At 37.7% G+C, this 19,134-nt stretch overlaps 1 protein-coding gene across 3 annotated transcripts in view; it reads left to right on the plus strand.

The window, feature by feature from the left end:
- The first annotated feature begins 6 nt into the window (after positions 1–6).
- CPEB4 (cytoplasmic polyadenylation element binding protein 4) overlaps positions 7–19,134 on the plus strand; it is a 57,040-nt gene continuing 37,912 nt past the window's right edge. For all 3 annotated transcript variants that reach the window (XM_025043098.1, XM_006906526.3, XM_006906527.3), the window contains exons 1-2: positions 7–1,638; positions 17,522–17,603. In XM_025043098.1, the coding sequence (XP_024898866.1) occupies positions 514–1,638; positions 17,522–17,603 (1,207 nt within the window). In that variant the 5' untranslated portion in view covers positions 7–513. The remainder of the gene's footprint in view (positions 1,639–17,521; positions 17,604–19,134) is intronic.

Consider the following 19,134-nt stretch of genomic DNA (forward strand, 5'->3'; position numbering starts at 1 on the left):
CCAAGCTGCCAGAAAAGAACGTATTCTCCCCTTAGCCCTATTCTAATTTTTATGTGAGTGAATCTAAACTGCTGAGGAAGACCATATGTGATTGTTAAATTATATATATATATATATTTTTACTCCGCACAATGCTTATTCTTCTACATCCATAGATGCTTGAGAAGCTGTGTTTTTGTCATTCATGTACATTTTCCTTTGGAAAAAGAAAGCGCCTATTTTACTAACCAAAGACTTGATTTTTACCCTCCTCGTTTGTATTCCCTCCTAGAAATAAGCCCAGTTGGATTCATGTCAACGTTTTAAGAGATTTTTTTTTTTTTAGGTTTTTCTTTGTCTTTCAGAGACCAGAATTACAAATCAAAACTATTTAGGGTGATAAGCTGCGATCTTTGAGCTAGCTATAAATAAGACATTTCAAACAAACAACTTCAATTTGGAGTAGAGAATACAAAGGCGTGAGACATCAGGTTGTCATTTTTTATCGTAAGATTCTGCTCCTAAAAAAAATAAATGGGGGATTACGGGTTTGGAGTGCTAGTGCAAAGCAATACTGGGAATAAATCTGCTTTTCCAGTCCGGTTCCATCCACATCTGCAGCCTCCGCACCATCACCAAAATGCCACCCCCAGCCCTGCCGCTTTCATAAATAATAACACAGCTGCCAACGGCAGCAGTGCCGGGTCAGCTTGGCTCTTTCCTGCTCCGGCCACCCACAACATTCAGGATGAGATCCTGGGGTCAGAAAAAGCAAAAAGTCAGCAACAGGAACAGCAAGACCCTTTGGAAAAGCAGCAGCTGTCCCCGAGTCCCGGGCAGGAAGCCGGAATCCTGCCTGAAACTGAGAAGGCAAAATCCGAAGAAAATCAAGGGGACAACTCTTCAGAAAACGGCAGTGGGAAGGAGAAAATCAGAATCGAATCGCCAGTGTTGACGGGGTTTGATTATCAAGAAGCCGCGGGGCTAGGTACTTCCACTCAACCCTTGACATCCAGTGCATCGTCTCTTACTGGTTTCAGTAACTGGTCAGCGGCCATCGCGCCTTCTTCGTCTACAATCATCAACGAAGATGCCAGTTTCTTTCACCAGGGAGGGGTCCCGGCTGCTTCGGCTAATAACGGTGCTCTGTTGTTTCAAAATTTTCCCCATCATGTCAGCCCTGGCTTCGGAGGCAGCTTCTCCCCGCAGATCGGGCCTCTGTCACAGCACCACCCTCATCACCCTCATTTCCAGCATCCTCACAGCCAGCATCAGCAGCAAAGGAGGTCTCCTGCCAGTCCCCACCCCCCACCTTTCACACATAGAAATGCTGCTTTTAACCAGCTGCCTCATTTGGCGAATAATCTTAACAAACCCCCCTCTCCGTGGAGCAGCTACCAGAGTCCCTCTCCTACTCCCTCTTCTTCCTGGAGCCCGGGAGGTGGCGGATATGGTGGCTGGGGAGGTTCCCAAGGCCGTGATCACCGCAGAGGGCTGAATGGAGGAATAACACCCCTGAACTCCATCTCGCCTTTGAAGAAAAATTTTGCAAGCAATCATATTCAGCTCCAGAAGTACGCTCGCCCCAGCTCTGCCTTTGCTCCTAAGTCCTGGATGGAAGACAGCTTGAACAGGGCTGACAACATTTTTCCTTTTCCGGTAAGATTGTGTTCCACTGATAGATTATGATGAATAAGGAAAGAAGGCATGGTGTAATAGCTATTTAACTGAGAGAGTTCGAATTGTCTGTGTCCATATCAGAGCTCTCAGAATCTGAGTTACTCACCAGACATCATTTGGGCAGGAGAGGAATGGAATTTGAAATAAAATATTCAGCTGTTTCTTGGGCAAATTTCTAATTGTACTCTTCCCATAGGTAATTGTATAAATTGGCATAATTATGACTACCAGGTAGCTAGTGATGTCATAATTATTAACTGTAATACCTTTCTAGCCTGACGAGAGAATCAGGGTTGGTTTTCCCCTACTTATTTAGGTGAGAATAAATAATATATAGATAGAAATATCTTTTATTGTGGAAACTGATGGGCATTTTCTGCCCTTATGCAGTACTATAGAACCCAAAACATTTATTTTTCCCCACCATAAGGTAGTGAGTCACTAAAAACCAACTCCTGGATTACAGTTTTCTCGCTGGTTACATTTTAAACCTCAGAGTCCAAACAGTCTGAATTCACCAATTTCCTCTTAAACTTCTGCAAATTCTGGCCCGCTTGGTGTCAGTCACGACTGCTAGAGAAATGATCTGAATGTTTTCTTCATCCCCATTTATTTCTGAATACTGCGAAATTGGAGATCTCAGAGTGACTCTTTTATGATGCCTTTCTCCCGTTCGTTTATTTTCCAGTGTTAACACTAGGGGTGTAGAGAATTAAACCATGCCTAAAAATAGTTTCAAGCAAGATCACTTGTCTGTCTCGCCACCAGTGTATTCTTATTTTGCAGGAGTCACATTGTTCGATGTTTTCGAAATCATCAGCTGACAGTCTAGTTAATAGATACAAACTAAAGGGAAATTTCAGATGCCCCACTAAATTTGTATACTTTTGGGGTATGATTATTTATATGTGTTTAGGAAATTTATATGGATTAATAAGCTAATACTGCATCAGCCCTCACAACAACCCTACAGGGTAAGTTATAGTATTATCCCATTTTACAGGTGAGAAAATTCAGTATCAGAAGGATTAGTAACTTGCTCGAGAGCACACGGCTGATAAGAATACAGACTCTAGGTTAAAAGAACAAGGGTTAAAAATTATATCTGTATATATACATGTGTATACATACAAGTGTGCTTTAACTAGAGGGTTATTTTAGGGATCTTTCTGCAAGCGCTAAAACAGATTACAAAATAGTCGTAATGTCCCCAAATATGACGTCAGCAAAGCAGAATCATCTGTTTTAATTAATGGTTTGCTTAGTGGTAGGGGAAGTTTGCTAAGAAAATACTGTGTCATTCCAAGGAATTAAATATCCCTCCTCCAAGGATTCAGGGGTCATGGTTAGGATGTATCTTAAAATATTTAGTTAAATTTGGTTTTGGTTTTTTAAAAAATAATTTTTTTTGCTGAAATACCAAAAAGCTGTTGGCTTCTGTTTTTAAAAAGGGATTTTACTCAAATTGAAGAGAGCAATTATTGTGTTTTAGTGGTCAGGTAGAAGGCCATTTGAAACATTTTCAATCCCATGAAAGCTATTTTTAAAAAGTTGTTTCTGATATTCCTTTGAGCATAAATGTAAGGGAAATTTAATGCAAAGGTAACTTTTATTAATTATTTATATATTGCCAATTTAAAAAAAATCTAAAATGGCATTTTATACATTTTAACTGGATTAAAATTGACTCAGAATTGACTACACTAGTCCCTTTTTTTACAATTTTATTTATTTCTAAAATAATTTTTATATTTTTATTTTTTTCAATTATAGTTCACTACACTATTCTTTTTTATTTTGCTACTATATACTGACAGAGTGAACTTATGTGACTTCATGGTTTATTTTCCATTCTCAGTTTATTGACTTTTGATAAAGTTTTGCTTTGGGAAAAATAAAAGCTTCAGAAAATGAATAAACTAACATGTATGCACATGATTAATATTTTATGGAGCTAATGGAATGTGTTTAACCTGCGCTATCTTTTCGTTCAAATGGTTTCTTTAGAGAGTAAGCTGGTTTATGAAGTAATAATAAAATAGGCTAAAATTGATACTGAGACATACTATTAGAAACTAAGTCTTCCCTTAGAATTGTTGTCTTGTTTTGCTGAGGATGGGAAAAAGGATGAGTCAGTGTACCTGGCTTAAATATGGTAGGATTAGAAAATAAGTTACTGATTTCTGCTCACTGTCCCCACCATTTTTTAGAAGAGAGAGAGAGAGAGAAAGAGAGGGGGGAGGGAGAGATAGAGAGCACGAGAGAGCATGCGCCAGCTTGCATGTGCAGCAGCAAGCACGCACACGCACACACACACACGCATGTGTGCAGGCACTAGCATTGGGGTGGTTTGGAACTCACAATAAAAATAAGTGATTTGAAAAATATCTTTATGACCAGAAATTCCTACTTTGGTTTTGAAAATATAAGAAGTTAGTTAACTGACTGCTATGTTGCTTACTTACATGAATGCAGTTCTCTGTGGATGTTAATTTTTGAATTAATTTTTTGGCACAAAAAAGAGTTTCTAGTTGATATTTAAATTTGATATGAAAAAACTCGAAGGAACAGTGACTTGACTGGGAGCCAGGAGACAATGTGGGCTTGGCCTTATCAGTGTCACAGCATTGAGGGGACTTAGGTCATTCCTAAGTTCCTTTTGATCCTAAAGCAAGCTACTATGAAATTCAAACTACGGCTGTCAAAATCCACTCTTAAAAAAAAAACTGCTATTTTATGTAAATGTATTAATTAAATGTATTCATTTTAGGAAAGAAATTTTATAGATATTAGTAATTCAATTTCAATTGCTATTAGAAAAAATTCCTTAGGTATAAGAGAGATCTTGAAATTTACCACAGAAATTATAGGATAGAGCTTACGCAGCTACATTATAATATTGATATCCAGTCAAAGGCCAGCATGGTGTTCTATTAAAAAGAAATAATTTACCTGAAGTGTAACTAATACTGAGCAATGTCTATTTTAATTCGAAATGAATCAGAGTGGTTTTTCCCTTTGTTTAATGCAGGTTTGGGTACATAGAGTGAATTAAAATTAATGATAACACTTTTAACTAGTTATTTTGGTCAATCTTAACCTCTTATCAATATTTCCAGAGCAAGAGCAAAGTTTCCAGATATGTGAACAATCCTCTAAATAACTGATATGACAGGGTATTATATTTTGGGATTTTTTTTTTTGTATTAAAATTTGTTTCTAAGTTATTTTTGGTTAGCTTAAAGTTTTCATTATGTGAATTCAGATGACATGCCTCAAATTTAGTTTTCAGATAAAACTAATATATATTCAATAATAACTGACATACGTACGATATTCTAAGCATTTTACATGTATTTACTCATTTAATTCATTCAACAATCATATGAGGTAGAAACTGTTATTACTATTCACACACAAGATTTGGTTCTTAACCATTATATGGCAGCGCCTCTTCACAAAGACATAATACAGGTGGGATCGGGGAGAGTGCCTCCCAGAGGCATGGAAGATGAGAGGAAATATTTTACGGTGAATAACTGATACACAATGATCAAAAGCTGATGATAGATAACGTTTGAAAGTGGAAAATAATAGAATATATTTATTTATTAACTTTTTAATGTTAAACTGAGATAGTATGCAGATCAGTATTTTTTTTCTGTGTTTTTAGTACATACCAGGCCCTGAGCTAGTGCCTTCATGCAAGTGTTATCCCACTTCCTATGTAGGATTTCACAGCCCTCTGAGGTTTGGTTTTATTGTCCCAATTTCAAAATGAAGAAACAAGGTCCACATTCACGTGACTAAAGGCACGATTTGACCTTTACGTTAAGGGGGGAAAAAATCCTTCTCGTCCTGTCGAGCACATCCTGGAATTCTGATGTCCAAACCAAATAACATATTGGGGCACCTGCCAATAATTACGTTTGAATATAACGCTTTTTTGGAGGGGTGCCTAGATCTTCTGTATTTATAGCAAAGTGAAGGGGAATTGTGGAGTGTATATTCTGATTCTCTCTTATCTTCAACTCAGTTGGGCTCCCACCTCCATTATTTAAGAACCAGGAAGTTGACAGGAAAAAAAGGGGACAAATCTGTCACAAAGACAATACTAAAATTTGATTAATAGGGAGACATTTTAGGACTTAGAGATCATGTGCTCTTTAGACGCAGTCACCATGGATTTAAGTTGTCTTAACCAGCCAAATAATTCATGTCACTTTAAAGCTCTTCTTGCGTTGTCAGTTTATTGATCCTTAAATTATATATATCATATTTGAAAACAAAGTTTACTGCATTGCTTCAGTTCTGAAAGTCACGGTGAATTATTAAATTGTCTAAAGTGCAATCTCATTTCATTTTTTTTTTGTTTTTTAATATAGTCCCAAGAGGGATCTTTGCATAGGAAGCTTGTCTCTGACTTTGTATTTATTTATATTAGAAGAGGGGAGACTAATTTTTTTAACTGTAAAGTAGGTTGGGTGGCTCTGGCTCCAGCAGAATTGAGATACTGGAGAAACTTTGGGAAAAGACTATGAGATGCAATTTTATACCTTTTAGTTGAAAGACTTTTAACTAGATTTAATTGTTTTTCTGATGGAATAGAATTTGGGCAGGATAGAGTTTTTTGATGATTTTTTGTCATTGTCTTCAGAGAAGCCATCAAATATCCAGCATCTCTTAGGGAAACCGTGTTTATTGCATGTCTAGTGAATGCAGTCTTTGCTAGTTGCAACTAGAAAAAAGCTCCTCGCTTAGTGTATGAGTTTATGCTTTTGAGAATAATCTTTTTGCTGTTCACGAAAAAGAAATGGAAAAGTAGTCTTAAAGTTCACATGTGCCTAGTTTGACTCTTAGAGTCTAAACTGATTTTTCTTATGACTTTTCTCTATCTCGCTATAAGGAAAATAAGCTTGAAGATTCATTATCATATTTTTTTCAGCACTCTATTGTGCCTCAGTTTTCAGCCCTGTAGCGGACAAGATAAGGTGTATAATGTGTTTATCTTTAAGGCAGGGAGCCCAAAACCTGAGCATTCATTTTTAATTTTTCCAGACAAAACTCATTTTATATTTAATTGTTTGAAGAAAATTGTTCTTATAGAAATTAAGATATATTTTACCATGATAAATTTATAGCACTACATAATTTTTTAACTTCAGATTTAGTGTAGATTGTCATCACATTTTATATTCTTGAAACAGAAGGAGTTCCACTTTCAGGTTTTCAGAAAATTCTTAGTAGATAGAAAGATAAAGGTGTAGATCCTATTTTTAATCAGTTTCTGAAGGTGAAACTTGAGTAATTACTGAAAAATGCTATTTCGGGGCCTAGAAATGTAGTAGAGTGAAGGCTCTGGATCCAGACTTAAGTTTGACTCTGAACTCTAATTAGCTGTGTGACCTTGAGCAAATTGCTTAAATTCAGGAAGACGGTACTTCATCAAGATAATAATACCTAACAGTGGAGAGTTATTGTGAGGTACCTTAAGTATGTGGCCATATTAGGTAGCTTACTTTCTTTTTAAATTTAAAGTATGGATCTCTAATATTGAGTAAAATCATGAAAATAATATAAATATACCTTAAGCATCTGCAGGTTCGAACAGTCCTTAGTATTGCTTAGCTTAGTATACATGCTATACTTCCCAGAGTACTCTGTTTGAATAAGCTATATACAAGCCAAGACTTATAAAACGTTTAGCAGAAACATTAATTTTCTTGAAAAGAAATTTCAATTGTATGTATACCTAAACTTTTGTTAGCATCGGTAACCTGAATCTTTCAGTAGTTTGAAAGATTTTGCCTATAGTTATTTTCAGAAATGTAGAACATTTGTGTATATTAAAGGAGATTATATTTTAATGGAGAATTTGTGATTTTTTTTTTTTTTGCCTCAGAGACAGGAAAAAGTACCATAGATTTGAATTAGCTTTTATCCTGGAATTGAGTTTTGCTTTTCATATTTTAATTAATTTATCACTGATTTATCAATATTTATTGAGCACTTGCTATGTTATGGTCTAAGCATAGAACTCGCTATCTCATAAAAATTGTTTTGTTTTATTTATAATCTTTGATACCATGTGTTTTTTTTTTTTTTTTCATTATAAACAAATTAACAACTAGCCCAAATAGTTTCATTTTATTTTAATCCATGAGCTGTTTAAACTTCAAGGCAAACTAACAGACGCCAACTTTAAGCATAACAAAAACGTGTAAATGGCATTTCTAAATATTTTATTCATGGTCACAAAAATACACACTTGTACAAACTACCTTGTACACAGATGTGCTTATTTAAATTTGGTGACAAAACGGTCCCACAAAAGGCAGACTTTAACCTAGGGGTAGCAGAATGCAGGCCCCATCATGTGTCAAAGAAAAACTCCATCAGCCACTTACAGATTATCTCTCATGGTTACAAACTGAATTATTAAAATATAAAGCCTTAAGCCATGCACGTACTTTTAATATTGTAATTAGATTGGGCAATTTCACTTTGCTGAATATTTACCAGATATATCTCCATCGTTGTTATTTTATACATCTAGATTAAGCTATAGTTAATCCCTCAGTATTATACAGTATATAGCTGCATTTATATTTAAATGTTACATAACATACTTTTAATAGTTCTTCCAGTTGTTTCTGAGGAATGTACCTAGTGCTAGTGAGTAAAATAGCTGCTGTCATCTTACTGTCTGTAAGAACCTTAAACAAAACAAAACAAAACTCAATATAAGAACATTGCTACTCAGAAAAATCTCCTGATTATAGTATGGAAGTCAGATCTAGGTTTCAAATATGGCTCTGCCCTTTACTAGATAAGTTACCTGCAGGACAAGTTGCTCAACCTTCCTCATCCTTTATCTTCTCGTTTCTTTTGTCTGGTCTTTTTGAGGATGAAATGAATATATCTAATCTGTAGTTACCGAAAGATTCTGTTGTTATAAGAAAGCAAATCACCAAATAATAATACTAATTCAAAATCTTGCAAATAGCACAGTTTCTTCAAATGTAAAAACCATTGTCTAACCGGTATGCGAGCTTCATTTTAAAGATGAATTTTGTAAACTGAGCTATAATTTTTAAAAATAAGATCACTGTAGTTAAATAATACTGTCTTGAACACTGCTGAGAAATTTAGTGACCAGCTGTTTGGTTTTTTTTTTTTTTTTTCCTCTTTTAGTAAAAAATTTCCCCCATGTCTTTTAAATTTCTTTTTACGGAAAAATTTAGACATATTCATCAGTAGACAGAATAGCATCACGAACCCCCACGTACATGTCACCTGGCTTCAGGTGTGGTCAGCTCTGGGACAGTCCCCTTTCATGTGTCTTCCTAACCCTCTCTCCCCCTTTCTTGTGATTTCGAAGCACTTCTCAGCTATTACATCCTTTCGTCTGTGAAGAGTTTAATACATGTCTCTAAAAGACAGGAGCCTTTCCCCCCCACCTTCAAAACATAAACATGTTTTTTTCTCGTTGTTTTTGAAAGAGAAACAGCGAGAAACTGAAGCAAGGCCCACATTTCTGTCACACCTGCTCAGCCTGTTTCACCGTGACTCAACCTGGTGGCAATCTGTAAGGAAACCACTACTGGCCTCCTGTCCCCGCTTCTGCGTGGAGAAGGATGCTGGTGGTCATATGGCCGTCAAAAAAAAAAAAAAAAAAAATCCAGCAAAAACAAAACAAAACCAAAAAAACACTGAAATATCAGCTGGTGACTGAAATTTTGGGAGGAGACGGGCCAGTTTTCCTCTCTCCATTTCAGCCTTCCCCCAGGTTCAGTCTTCTGTGGCTTGTGGGAGGGATCTCCGAAAGGAGATAGAACAGGACAGGACTGAAAGATTTTTGGGTTTTTTTTTTTGTATGTTTTTGTTTTTTAAGAGGAATTTGGAGGTTTGAGGTCTCTTGCGGGCCTTTGAACTGCATTTATCTCTTTCATCTCTTGCTCTCTTTAAATCCACAAACATCTGATGCTTGCTTTCAGTGGCCCGTGGCTGGGAGTACGAGACCAAGGCAAACGCGCTCCTTCTCCTCATGAAGGAGACAGCCTGGCGACCTCTTGCTTTGTGCCTGAGTGTTGAGAGATGCCTGCTGTCCAGGAGACTCAGGAGAGCTAAGGGTGAGGGAGTGGGAGCTGTGAGGGCCCGGGAAGCCTGACGCTGGGCACACGCTCTGTTTTGACAATTGCTGTCAAGGCTCATGACAGAGAAGAGATGTCATGGGTTATAGGACACAAGCCTCAGTTTAGGAATAAAGAATGTGCGTTTGGGTGACCATTCTCCCTGCTGTCTCTGGACCCTGATCAGCCCAGGAGACTCGGAGCAGAGGAGCTGTGACAGCCAGTAAGCCCCCAGAGACAGAGCAATGGCCGGAAGGGTGTTCATATCTTCATTCCTTAGGGATGAATTTTCAGAGTATTTACCGACTTCATTTATTGGCCTCTTGCCCTGAATAGCTTATTATGTAGGAGAAATCATATGCCGATATTTTGGGGTTAATAGATTCTGGTTCATTTTGATGATCTCTGTGAAAATGGGCTATGGGAAATATCACAGAACAGCTGAATTATTCAGATATAAACAATATCTAATTTAAAATGTTAGTTTTAGACTCTTTCACGTAGCACCAGAAAAGGGGCAGAGGGGATGTTTCTTGAAAGGGTCTACTAGCTGCCAGGTATTGTGCACAGGTTGTCACATACCTTATCTCATTTCTCCCCACCTAGTTTTTTAAGGGAGGTGTTATCCTCATTTGGCTGATGAAATCAAGGTTCAGAGATGCTGCTGGTGTCAAGATCATTTGTCTAGTAAGTGGTGATATGAATTTAGGTCTTGGAATATATTTTAATTCTTTCTCTGTGCCAGGCAAGGTGAGAATGAAGAAAATGCCAAGAAGAAGAAGGGGTCTATTGATCCAGGAACCGAGTAATCAAGCCTAGAATACCAGTTGTTTGGTTTTTTTTTTAACAGAATTAAGTGGTGACTAATGTTTACCGCTTTAAGGATTTCTAATGCTTCAAGTGAATGTGGTTTATTTAGCGAAGGTAGAATAAGAGAAAATTTTCTCAAAGGCTTTCTAGAGAGATCTGATTTGTCGATTCACATGGAGCGAATGGAGCTATAGATCCAATCGGGATAACACACCGAAGACATCCATTCATTGGCTAGAGTTTATTATTATTGTAGGTGGCACTTGGTAGCTTCAGATCTGTAAGACTCTTTGCCCGCTTTATAAAATGGTCATAATGAAAAAGTACTGACCGAAAAGTGAATCCAAGATGCCACCAAACATGCAGATACCTGCCTCTGACTTTAACCTCTGATAGCTGTTCTCTGAATCTAGGCCCTGTGTACAGTGAAGGATGTTAATTGTTAATTGATTGAAATTTCTAGGTCATGACAAGACTCATTTAAATGGACCATTTGTCTGAGCTTCTGCTCTGAAGTCAGACCTCACTGCTTACTGTGTGACTTTTAGGGCCATTAGTTAACTTCTCATCGTTTCGTTTGCCTAAAATGGGGGTGATAATAGTACCCACTTCACACGATGATTGCGAGCAGCTAATTTATGTAAATGATATATAAGATGCACAGAGCCGGGAGGAATATGTTAGTCACTTTCTTATTGGGGTGACGACGGTGATGGACTCATTGTGTGCTCCACACATGCTAAAATCTGTGAGGTGAGTGGAGCTCGCAGTCCAGTGGAAAGACAGTGGTAAGAGAGCTTGTCAGTATCATGGAGTGTCAGCATGCTAGGGGGACATGGGAAAAAAAGGGACTCGGGCCTGCAGAAGGACGTGTGGGTCATCTGGAAGTGAATCTTGAAAGCTGACTATATAGTCAACTTTCGATGTCTACCGGCTTAAATATTCAATCCAAGAAGAATATTTACATTTTGGAAAATCTTGGATTAAAAGTCTCATAGTTTCCTCTAATTAACTATGGGCTCTACCGGCATCTCACACTTTCTGTTCCTTTTGGCACCCATTTGACACACTGGCATAGACTTTACTTTCAAAACAAAATATTTTCCTTGCCCTTCTTCACTAGAGAAAATTTAAGGCAGAAAGAAAAACTTCCATAGGCTGATACAGACACACAGCAGTCTGAGAAGTGACCATCACAATAACGTCTGTCTTTATAGGAAGAGAATGAGTAAAGGGAGAGGCTGAATTTTGGCTTTGGTTCTTAATAATGTGGTTACATCCAATTAATTCCATTTTGCTTTTAGACCCAGCCTAGTAATGCTAAAGTATATTCATTCAAGCATAAAAGGACAAGAACCAATCATAGAGTCATCATGGTGGTTGGTTTGTTGAAATTGAACTTGATTATAATTTTTTTTAGAGCTTGGAACAGAGTGCTCTGTTTTGGGCTTTGAGAACAAAGTGCTTCCTTTTATAAGGAAACCTTAAAATGGTTGATGTAGAATTTTTAAGCTGGGCTGTGTCATGGCCGATCAACCAGGGTGTAAGCTACAAATCACGCCCCCAAGCACCTAAAGTAGTTAAGCTGTTGAATGAAATTGCTTAACTCGTTGGCCCTCAAAACAACCCTTGGCTTCATTTGAAAATTGTTTAGAAATGTGAATTTTTGGACCTTACCCTGAAAGAGGAACTTTGGGGGTGGACCCTGTAACCTCCGGATGATTTCAATGGACTTGCAAGTGTGAGGAACGCAGGCTTAGATGATCCATCTGAACTTGAACAACAACAAAAACCCCCACCGAAACCTCAAATAATGATTTCGGTTTCCGGCCTAATTGCGATCTAGTTCTTTCAGATAATAATAGACCAAGAAGTTCATGTGCTTCTTGTGGCTGCTCTGGAATGTTATGAAAAGCCATGTCGCGTCATCAGTTACATGCCGATGGCAGTCTTCTTACATTGCCGTGACAGTCGGGACCATTCAGGTGTGTATCAAAAGGAGAGGGCCTGCTTTTTGAAATACCGATTTGTTTCTTTTGGAAAGTTCTTTCTGTCAGCTTTGATTTTCATGGTGACTTCTAAGATTTTTCTTTTAGACATTGTCCTATGAAGTAGAGTTGACAGAAACTGAAACCAGTCGGTTAATGACATGCAACTCAATATGTTAAATATAACAATTAAGATTACCAAGTAAAATGAGGTCCAGGCCTTGTAATCAAGCTTGTTTTTCTGAGCCTTGAATATAATTGCTCTTTTATTTCCATTCATGATTATTAATCTCGCGTGTTCTAGAGTCAGAAGTCCTGGTTCCTCCTTCAGATTCGTTTTCTTCAGTTACCTAATATTAAAGTTATTGATCATTATGCTTCAGTTTCTTCATCTGTGAAATGGGATAGTAACCGAAAATACCTAATGGTATAGGATTTTCATGAGTAATAAATAAGATTAGACATGTAAAGCATTAAACTAGATAAATGTTAGCTGCCGATATTATCATTAATAGTAGTAGTATTATTACTCTTAGTACCACTCTACCCCCGGTTGGTGGTAGACAACCTAGAGATACATTTGTGACAGGTCTCTAATTTTTGCATGACATCTGTCTGTCATCTCAACAGGGAGAAGGAAGATAAAACTCTTTTTTTTCTTATGTTTTTAGTATCTTTGATATCATCCTACTCTTATACATGCATTTTGTTCTTTCTTTCATTTATTGAGTAATATTTGAGTAATACTGTTACTCAAATTTATTGAGTAATACTGTTTTCTGGGCTCTAGCCAGCACAGTCCTGCACCCTGGAACTTGACAGCAGAGTGTCTCATTATGCACCCGTGTGCCTTAATTAGCGTGATCCTTTGACTGCCAAGATGGTTACCTTACCTAAGGAAGCATTGCCTACTTTGGAGTGAGACTTGGCCTTGACTCCTGACTAAGCTGCTGAACTGTGCAGTAATCTGTGCAGTAAACCGCGACTTTACCTTAGTCTTAGTTTTTATCATTAAAACGAGAATAATACAATCTAATTTATAAGGCGGTTCGAGGATTCATTCAGGTAGTGTTAATAAAGTACCTGGAATGATGGAAGTATTCAGTAGGTGCTCAATAAAGGGTAGTTCAGTTCTGCTTCTCTACTTTTTCTCTCCGTAGGCTGCCAAGAGAAACTGGCAGTGGCGGGTTGGAGCAAATACAGTTGTCGTTTTTTTGTTTTATAATAGATTCTTTAACCGTTTTTTCCCCCCCGCTGAAATCAGGACATCCCCCTTCAATGAATTGTTTTAAGTGGATTCTTTTAAAGCTTGTTCTTTTGCATTAATCTGTCATCAACCCCTACCTTTTTTGTGGGCACAAAGTGATAAACTTTGATTAGTCATTCTCGTTCACATTTTTGGTGACTGCCATAATCATAATTTAAACTGTAAATCCTGGAAGAGCACAAAATAAGGACATCGGAAGGTTAGAATACAAATATATTTTGGAACTATGAAAAGGACATTAGAGATCTAATCAAGCTCTTTTCTTTTTCATACCAAGAAAGAGGTCTGGAGGATGAAAGTGCCCAAGTTCACATGACATGGCGAAGTTGGGGCCTCCTGGTGTCTAATGCCCATTCCACTGATTTATGCTGATGTTTGTGTTTTGGTCATCAGCTCAAGTTCAGTCAAGAAGAGCTGTCACTTAACAAGGCTTCTATTTTATAGTTAGTTTACTTTCTGGGAAATGGATCCTAGAAAGTAGATCAGTGGTTACGATACTCAGCCCAATGAGCGATCAAAAATGGCAAAATCGAAGAATAAGCTATGGAAATCAAAACACTCTTGATTTGACACTTTCATTGTTGGGTAAGAAAACCAGCTTCATGACCTTCTTATTCCTTGGGTTTATTTATTTATTTGTGTCTACTCCACCTACTTCCTAATGGCACAGACACTTACATTTTAATTTTTTTAAATTAGAGGTTACAAATGAACTGAAAAGATCAGTTTAATGGAGTAAATTAGAAATGGTAAACTTTGTAGACCCTCTCTGAGAACAGAATGTTTATTTGACAAAATATGTGGCTTTTGAACTCTTCGAATTACCAAAGCATCATGAATAGTTATACCAATGTAAAGTAGCTTATAATAATCCCAACTGCTAATAAGTTCAGGTTGTGGGGAGCAGTACATATTAGGCCAGGGTTGGCCAGAACATGGTACCTGTGCCATTGGGTCCTGTACCCCGTTCTTAGTAGCCATCAGCAATCTGCCAAGACCCAGTTTCCTTCTGAATCCGTACAGAGCCTGAAAATCCTTCTGAACGCATGGCATCTGAGATCGATACCAGCTGATCAGAGTTTGTATATTGGTATTTATTTGTCACCCTTTTATGAAATCATGACAAATGAAAGCAAAGTACTGACTTTCTTTGGAAGTTAAATAAGTGTAAAAAGGATAGAAAGGTTTTTTTTTTTTCTTTTAATTCCATAAAGCATTACTGAAATTTTAAATTTCATTTAGGATTGTAGTGTTAATATACTCCCCCTATTAGAAGTCAGCGGTTGGTATTTTAGCAGAAATATTTATGTTTTAGGCAAGGCCCTGGAGTTAGGGGGTATAAAATGGCTTTGCTAAATTTTTGTACCACATTTAGCAACTTATAGGCAAAAGGTAGGCTTCTTTACTTACTGGAAGTAGCTGTCAAAAGCAAACCAAAAATCTCTGTGTAATATTCTTTATCAGCTGGTTCTCTGGTGTTCTTGTCACTCAGTGATCGGCAAAATCCAAGTTCTGGAAATTCACAAGATTGCTTACTGCTTTAGTTTCATTAAAAAAAAAAAAAAAAGGTTGAGACACCCCCCCCTCCCCCCGATTGCAGTTATTTTGGCAAAAGAAAGGGGAAAAGGGAAATGTAAAAATAAACTTTAAGATAAGGAAGTAGGAGAGAGAACTATCTTAAACATTTAAAAATTACTCGAAGGAATTCATTCATTCAGTGATTTAGCAAACATACATGCTTTCTACCTGCCAGGTCCTGTGTCAGGCACGGTGACACAGAAATGTAGGACAAGGCCTCTCAACCTGTCTCACATCATGACACACATAGAAAACAGTAATATGAAACAGCAATCATCTGCTAGGGAGTTCCTGCCACATCAGGCCCTCTGGGCCATGCTGTGGGCCGAGGAGGTGAAAATAACCCTTGGAGTTATACTCATTGGGAACATTTGATATAAGAATACTTCCTGCCCTTGGGAAGCAGACAGTCAGAGGACACAGGCATGTAAGCTGCCCCTGACAACGATTGCTTCCAAAACTGGTTTTGTACCAGAGATGGAAGATAGTGGATGGGCCCGGTTATGGGTTTGATTCACAGATTGCTGAAAATAAAGGATAAATCAGCTACCTTCGAATGAGATGGTGGAACTTTGTATTAACTTCTTTCTCAGATAATGTCTCAAATCCACTTTGCTTCCAAAAGAACGCCTTCGATTCCAAAAGAATATGCAAAAGGTGTTTTGATTTAATTCAGTGCTTGACGTGAGAAAGGATACAATCAGGACGGTCTCTCCCCTTTTGTGAACACTAACCCTCAGGCATCCTCCTGCCTCTCCGTGGACCACGTCGAGAAGCTGAGGATGACGAGGAAAGAATTAGGAGAAAAAGTGGGAAAGAAAGATGTTATGGAATGAGTCATACTAGCTTAGAGCAGAATAGCCTGATGTAATCATACCTGTGATACTCTCTACTTTAACTGTTAGATTATATCCAAATAGAGCTGTGCTTGGGCTCCTCAAGTTGCAGAGGTTAAAAAAAAGTTTGTATCATAAAGGAATTCGCTCAATGAACATCACTGACTAGGTGGTGGGGTGGGGTCGGGAGGCGTGGCCCCTACTTCAGGGAGGTATAATAATAGTACGGGGTGAGCAGTATTATGGAAGAACAGAGGAGAAATAGCAGGTTGATCAAAAAACACTCCCTGAATGAAGGGCATGCTCCATCCAGCCTTGAGGTCCTAAGAAGATAGCCAGGAAAAGAAAGATTCCCAAAAGTTTTTTTTAAAAGGGGGTAAAATAAGGTGAAATTTTTTTAAAAAGCCAAAGCTTTGAGTTAAAAAATAATACGAGAAAAATATCACTGAAGAGACGGTTGTGAAATTCTTCTAATGCTCTAGCGGTGGTCCCTGTATACGTGCTTATTCGTAAGATGGGTCGGAAGCATGCATTACTGCCTCCTGTTAATGTGTTTAAGCAGAAAACGTCTTCCATATCCCGCTTTTCACTTATCAAGCTGAACTTTAATTTTAGTTATCTCCAGCACTTTTCATCCAGAAGAATGCCAGAGCAGCTGGGTTGTTGTGTATTTTCAAATTCCTCACCCACTCCTGAAATGCATCTCGTTAAGCCAGGCTTTAGAGCAGCGGAGTTCTCCACGCCCTTTCTTCTAATTTTAATGGCAGCAAAATCAAGAATACTGTGCCACTTAGCGGTCTTGAAAACATCTGATGACTCTTTTCAAACCTTGGCTTGTAGGGAGATATAACTCTTGCGAATAGCACGTGTAGGTGCCACGTCAGTCGGAACTGCTGGAACCAGCTTGGAAAGCTTCGCCATGGTACTGCGATCTTAAGTAGCAGAGGAAGATTACGAAGTTTAATTTTATATTTATTGAATGTTCTTAACTACATAAAATCGTTTTCATTGTTTTTCCTTTGTTAGTTATTATTGAAATTATTATTAGAAATCAAATCACTCCTTGCCGAGCCCGGGGCACTTACTTTTGTGGTTTTGATGTTTTGTGTTTAAAATGTAGTGATAATGTACCTTATACAGAGAGGGAGCAAAATTGCCACTTCTTCATCCGTGTCCCATCCGGGCTGCTTATTGTCTTCTTTTATAATTAAATGCTATTTTAAAAGTGGTCTGTGGCTGTTTGTGTTACAGGACCGCCCCAGGACATTTGACATGCACTCCCTGGAGAGTTCACTCATTGACATAATGAGAGCCGAAAACGATTCGATTAAAGGTAATTTTTAAAACGTAACTATTTGATTTTAATAAAAGTTAAAATTTTGTGTTATCTATGTAACCTGGTGAGCAATATGGCAAATATTATGGATTCATATTTTGTCATATAGTCAGTTCCATCAATTTTATGCATGTACCTCTTTTTGTTTAAAAATCAAACATATTTGATAGACATCTGTTGTAAGCCCACCACAATATTAATTAAGAGAACTGGGAGAGTACTAATTGCTTAGGGTTGGCAGTTAACTAGAAAGACATGAACCATACCCCTCATTTTTTTTTTATATATGTATCTCAGGCAAAAACTACTCGGTGCCTTAAACCTGTCTTTCCACCCATGACAGTGACTATACATTAGGAAGAGTTCAAATGTTTACAGATTTTTGGCCAAGTTCACATTTTAAAAGATGGCCGACACTTTCAAAGTTCAAATGTAGTTTTGTTCTTGAAATATTTCCTGTGTTAAGAAAAATAATAGTGCTATTCCTACTTGGATTCTAGTCTCGATTCTATTACTAACTACCTGTGTTATCTTGAATAAGACATTTGAATTTGAGTAGGCCTCAATGTCTTCATCTTTATAAGAAGGGATTTAGAATCACCCTTACAATAAGGGATTTCTAATGGGGAGCTTTAAAAATAAAAGATGCCTCGGCCAATCCCATGTGTGGGTGGGGCTCAGCAAGTTATTTTTTAATGTCTCTGTTGATACTCATGTGTAGCCAGGGTGAAGAATGACCAGACTAGATGTTTTCTAAGGGCTCTTCCAACTCTGATTTTGTGAAAACAACTCCATAAAATATTTTTGTGCATAAAAATTATATTTTACTTGCAAGCACTTTTTTTTTTAATTTAAGGTGTTTTTGATGTATTTAGTCATCCCACTTAAGTTGTTCGTTCATTTGTCCATTTGTCCATTCGTTCATTCATTCAGTGTTTATGAGCCTGCTTTGTGTCAGACACAGCTTGCACTGGGGTCAAAGGTGGCGAGGCAGCCTGTTGTTTCAATTGGTGACCAGCCTGGCCTAGTTTTCCTTTGAGTTTGGTTTATCATATCCCCGATGCAGCAAAACTAAGTATGTCTCAACAAATGAACAACGGTGAATTTTAAAATGAGGAACATTTTTGAAGTCTGGAGAGATGAAAAATAATATATGAAAAAATATGCATCCATCTGATGAGGCAACTTGAAATAAGATTATTTTGAAGGTCTTTACTGATTTTGTGATGGATTCTGACGACTCATCGGATGCATGCTGTTTCTGAGGAAAGGTGAGCTCTCACTCAGAGAGCACCTGCTTCCCATTTGTTACTTCTTAACACTCTGACTTCAGATAGCCCTTTAGCCTCCTTGACTCTTCTTCTCGTTGTCTCATCCGAAAAATGAGGAGAGTCTAAGGCCCTTTCTAGCACCAGAAAAACTGTATACCCTTAAAAAGTAGGTAAAGGAGAAATGTGAATAAGGCCTGTGGATGGTACCTATGTCAGTTTCCTGCTTCTGTCCTCTACTTCCGTGAGATGTTACCGTG

The sequence above is a fragment of the Pteropus alecto genome, unplaced genomic scaffold (genome assembly GCF_000325575.1).
Source record: "Pteropus alecto unplaced genomic scaffold, ASM32557v1 scaffold40, whole genome shotgun sequence".
NCBI lineage: Eukaryota > Metazoa > Chordata > Mammalia > Chiroptera > Pteropodidae > Pteropus > Pteropus alecto.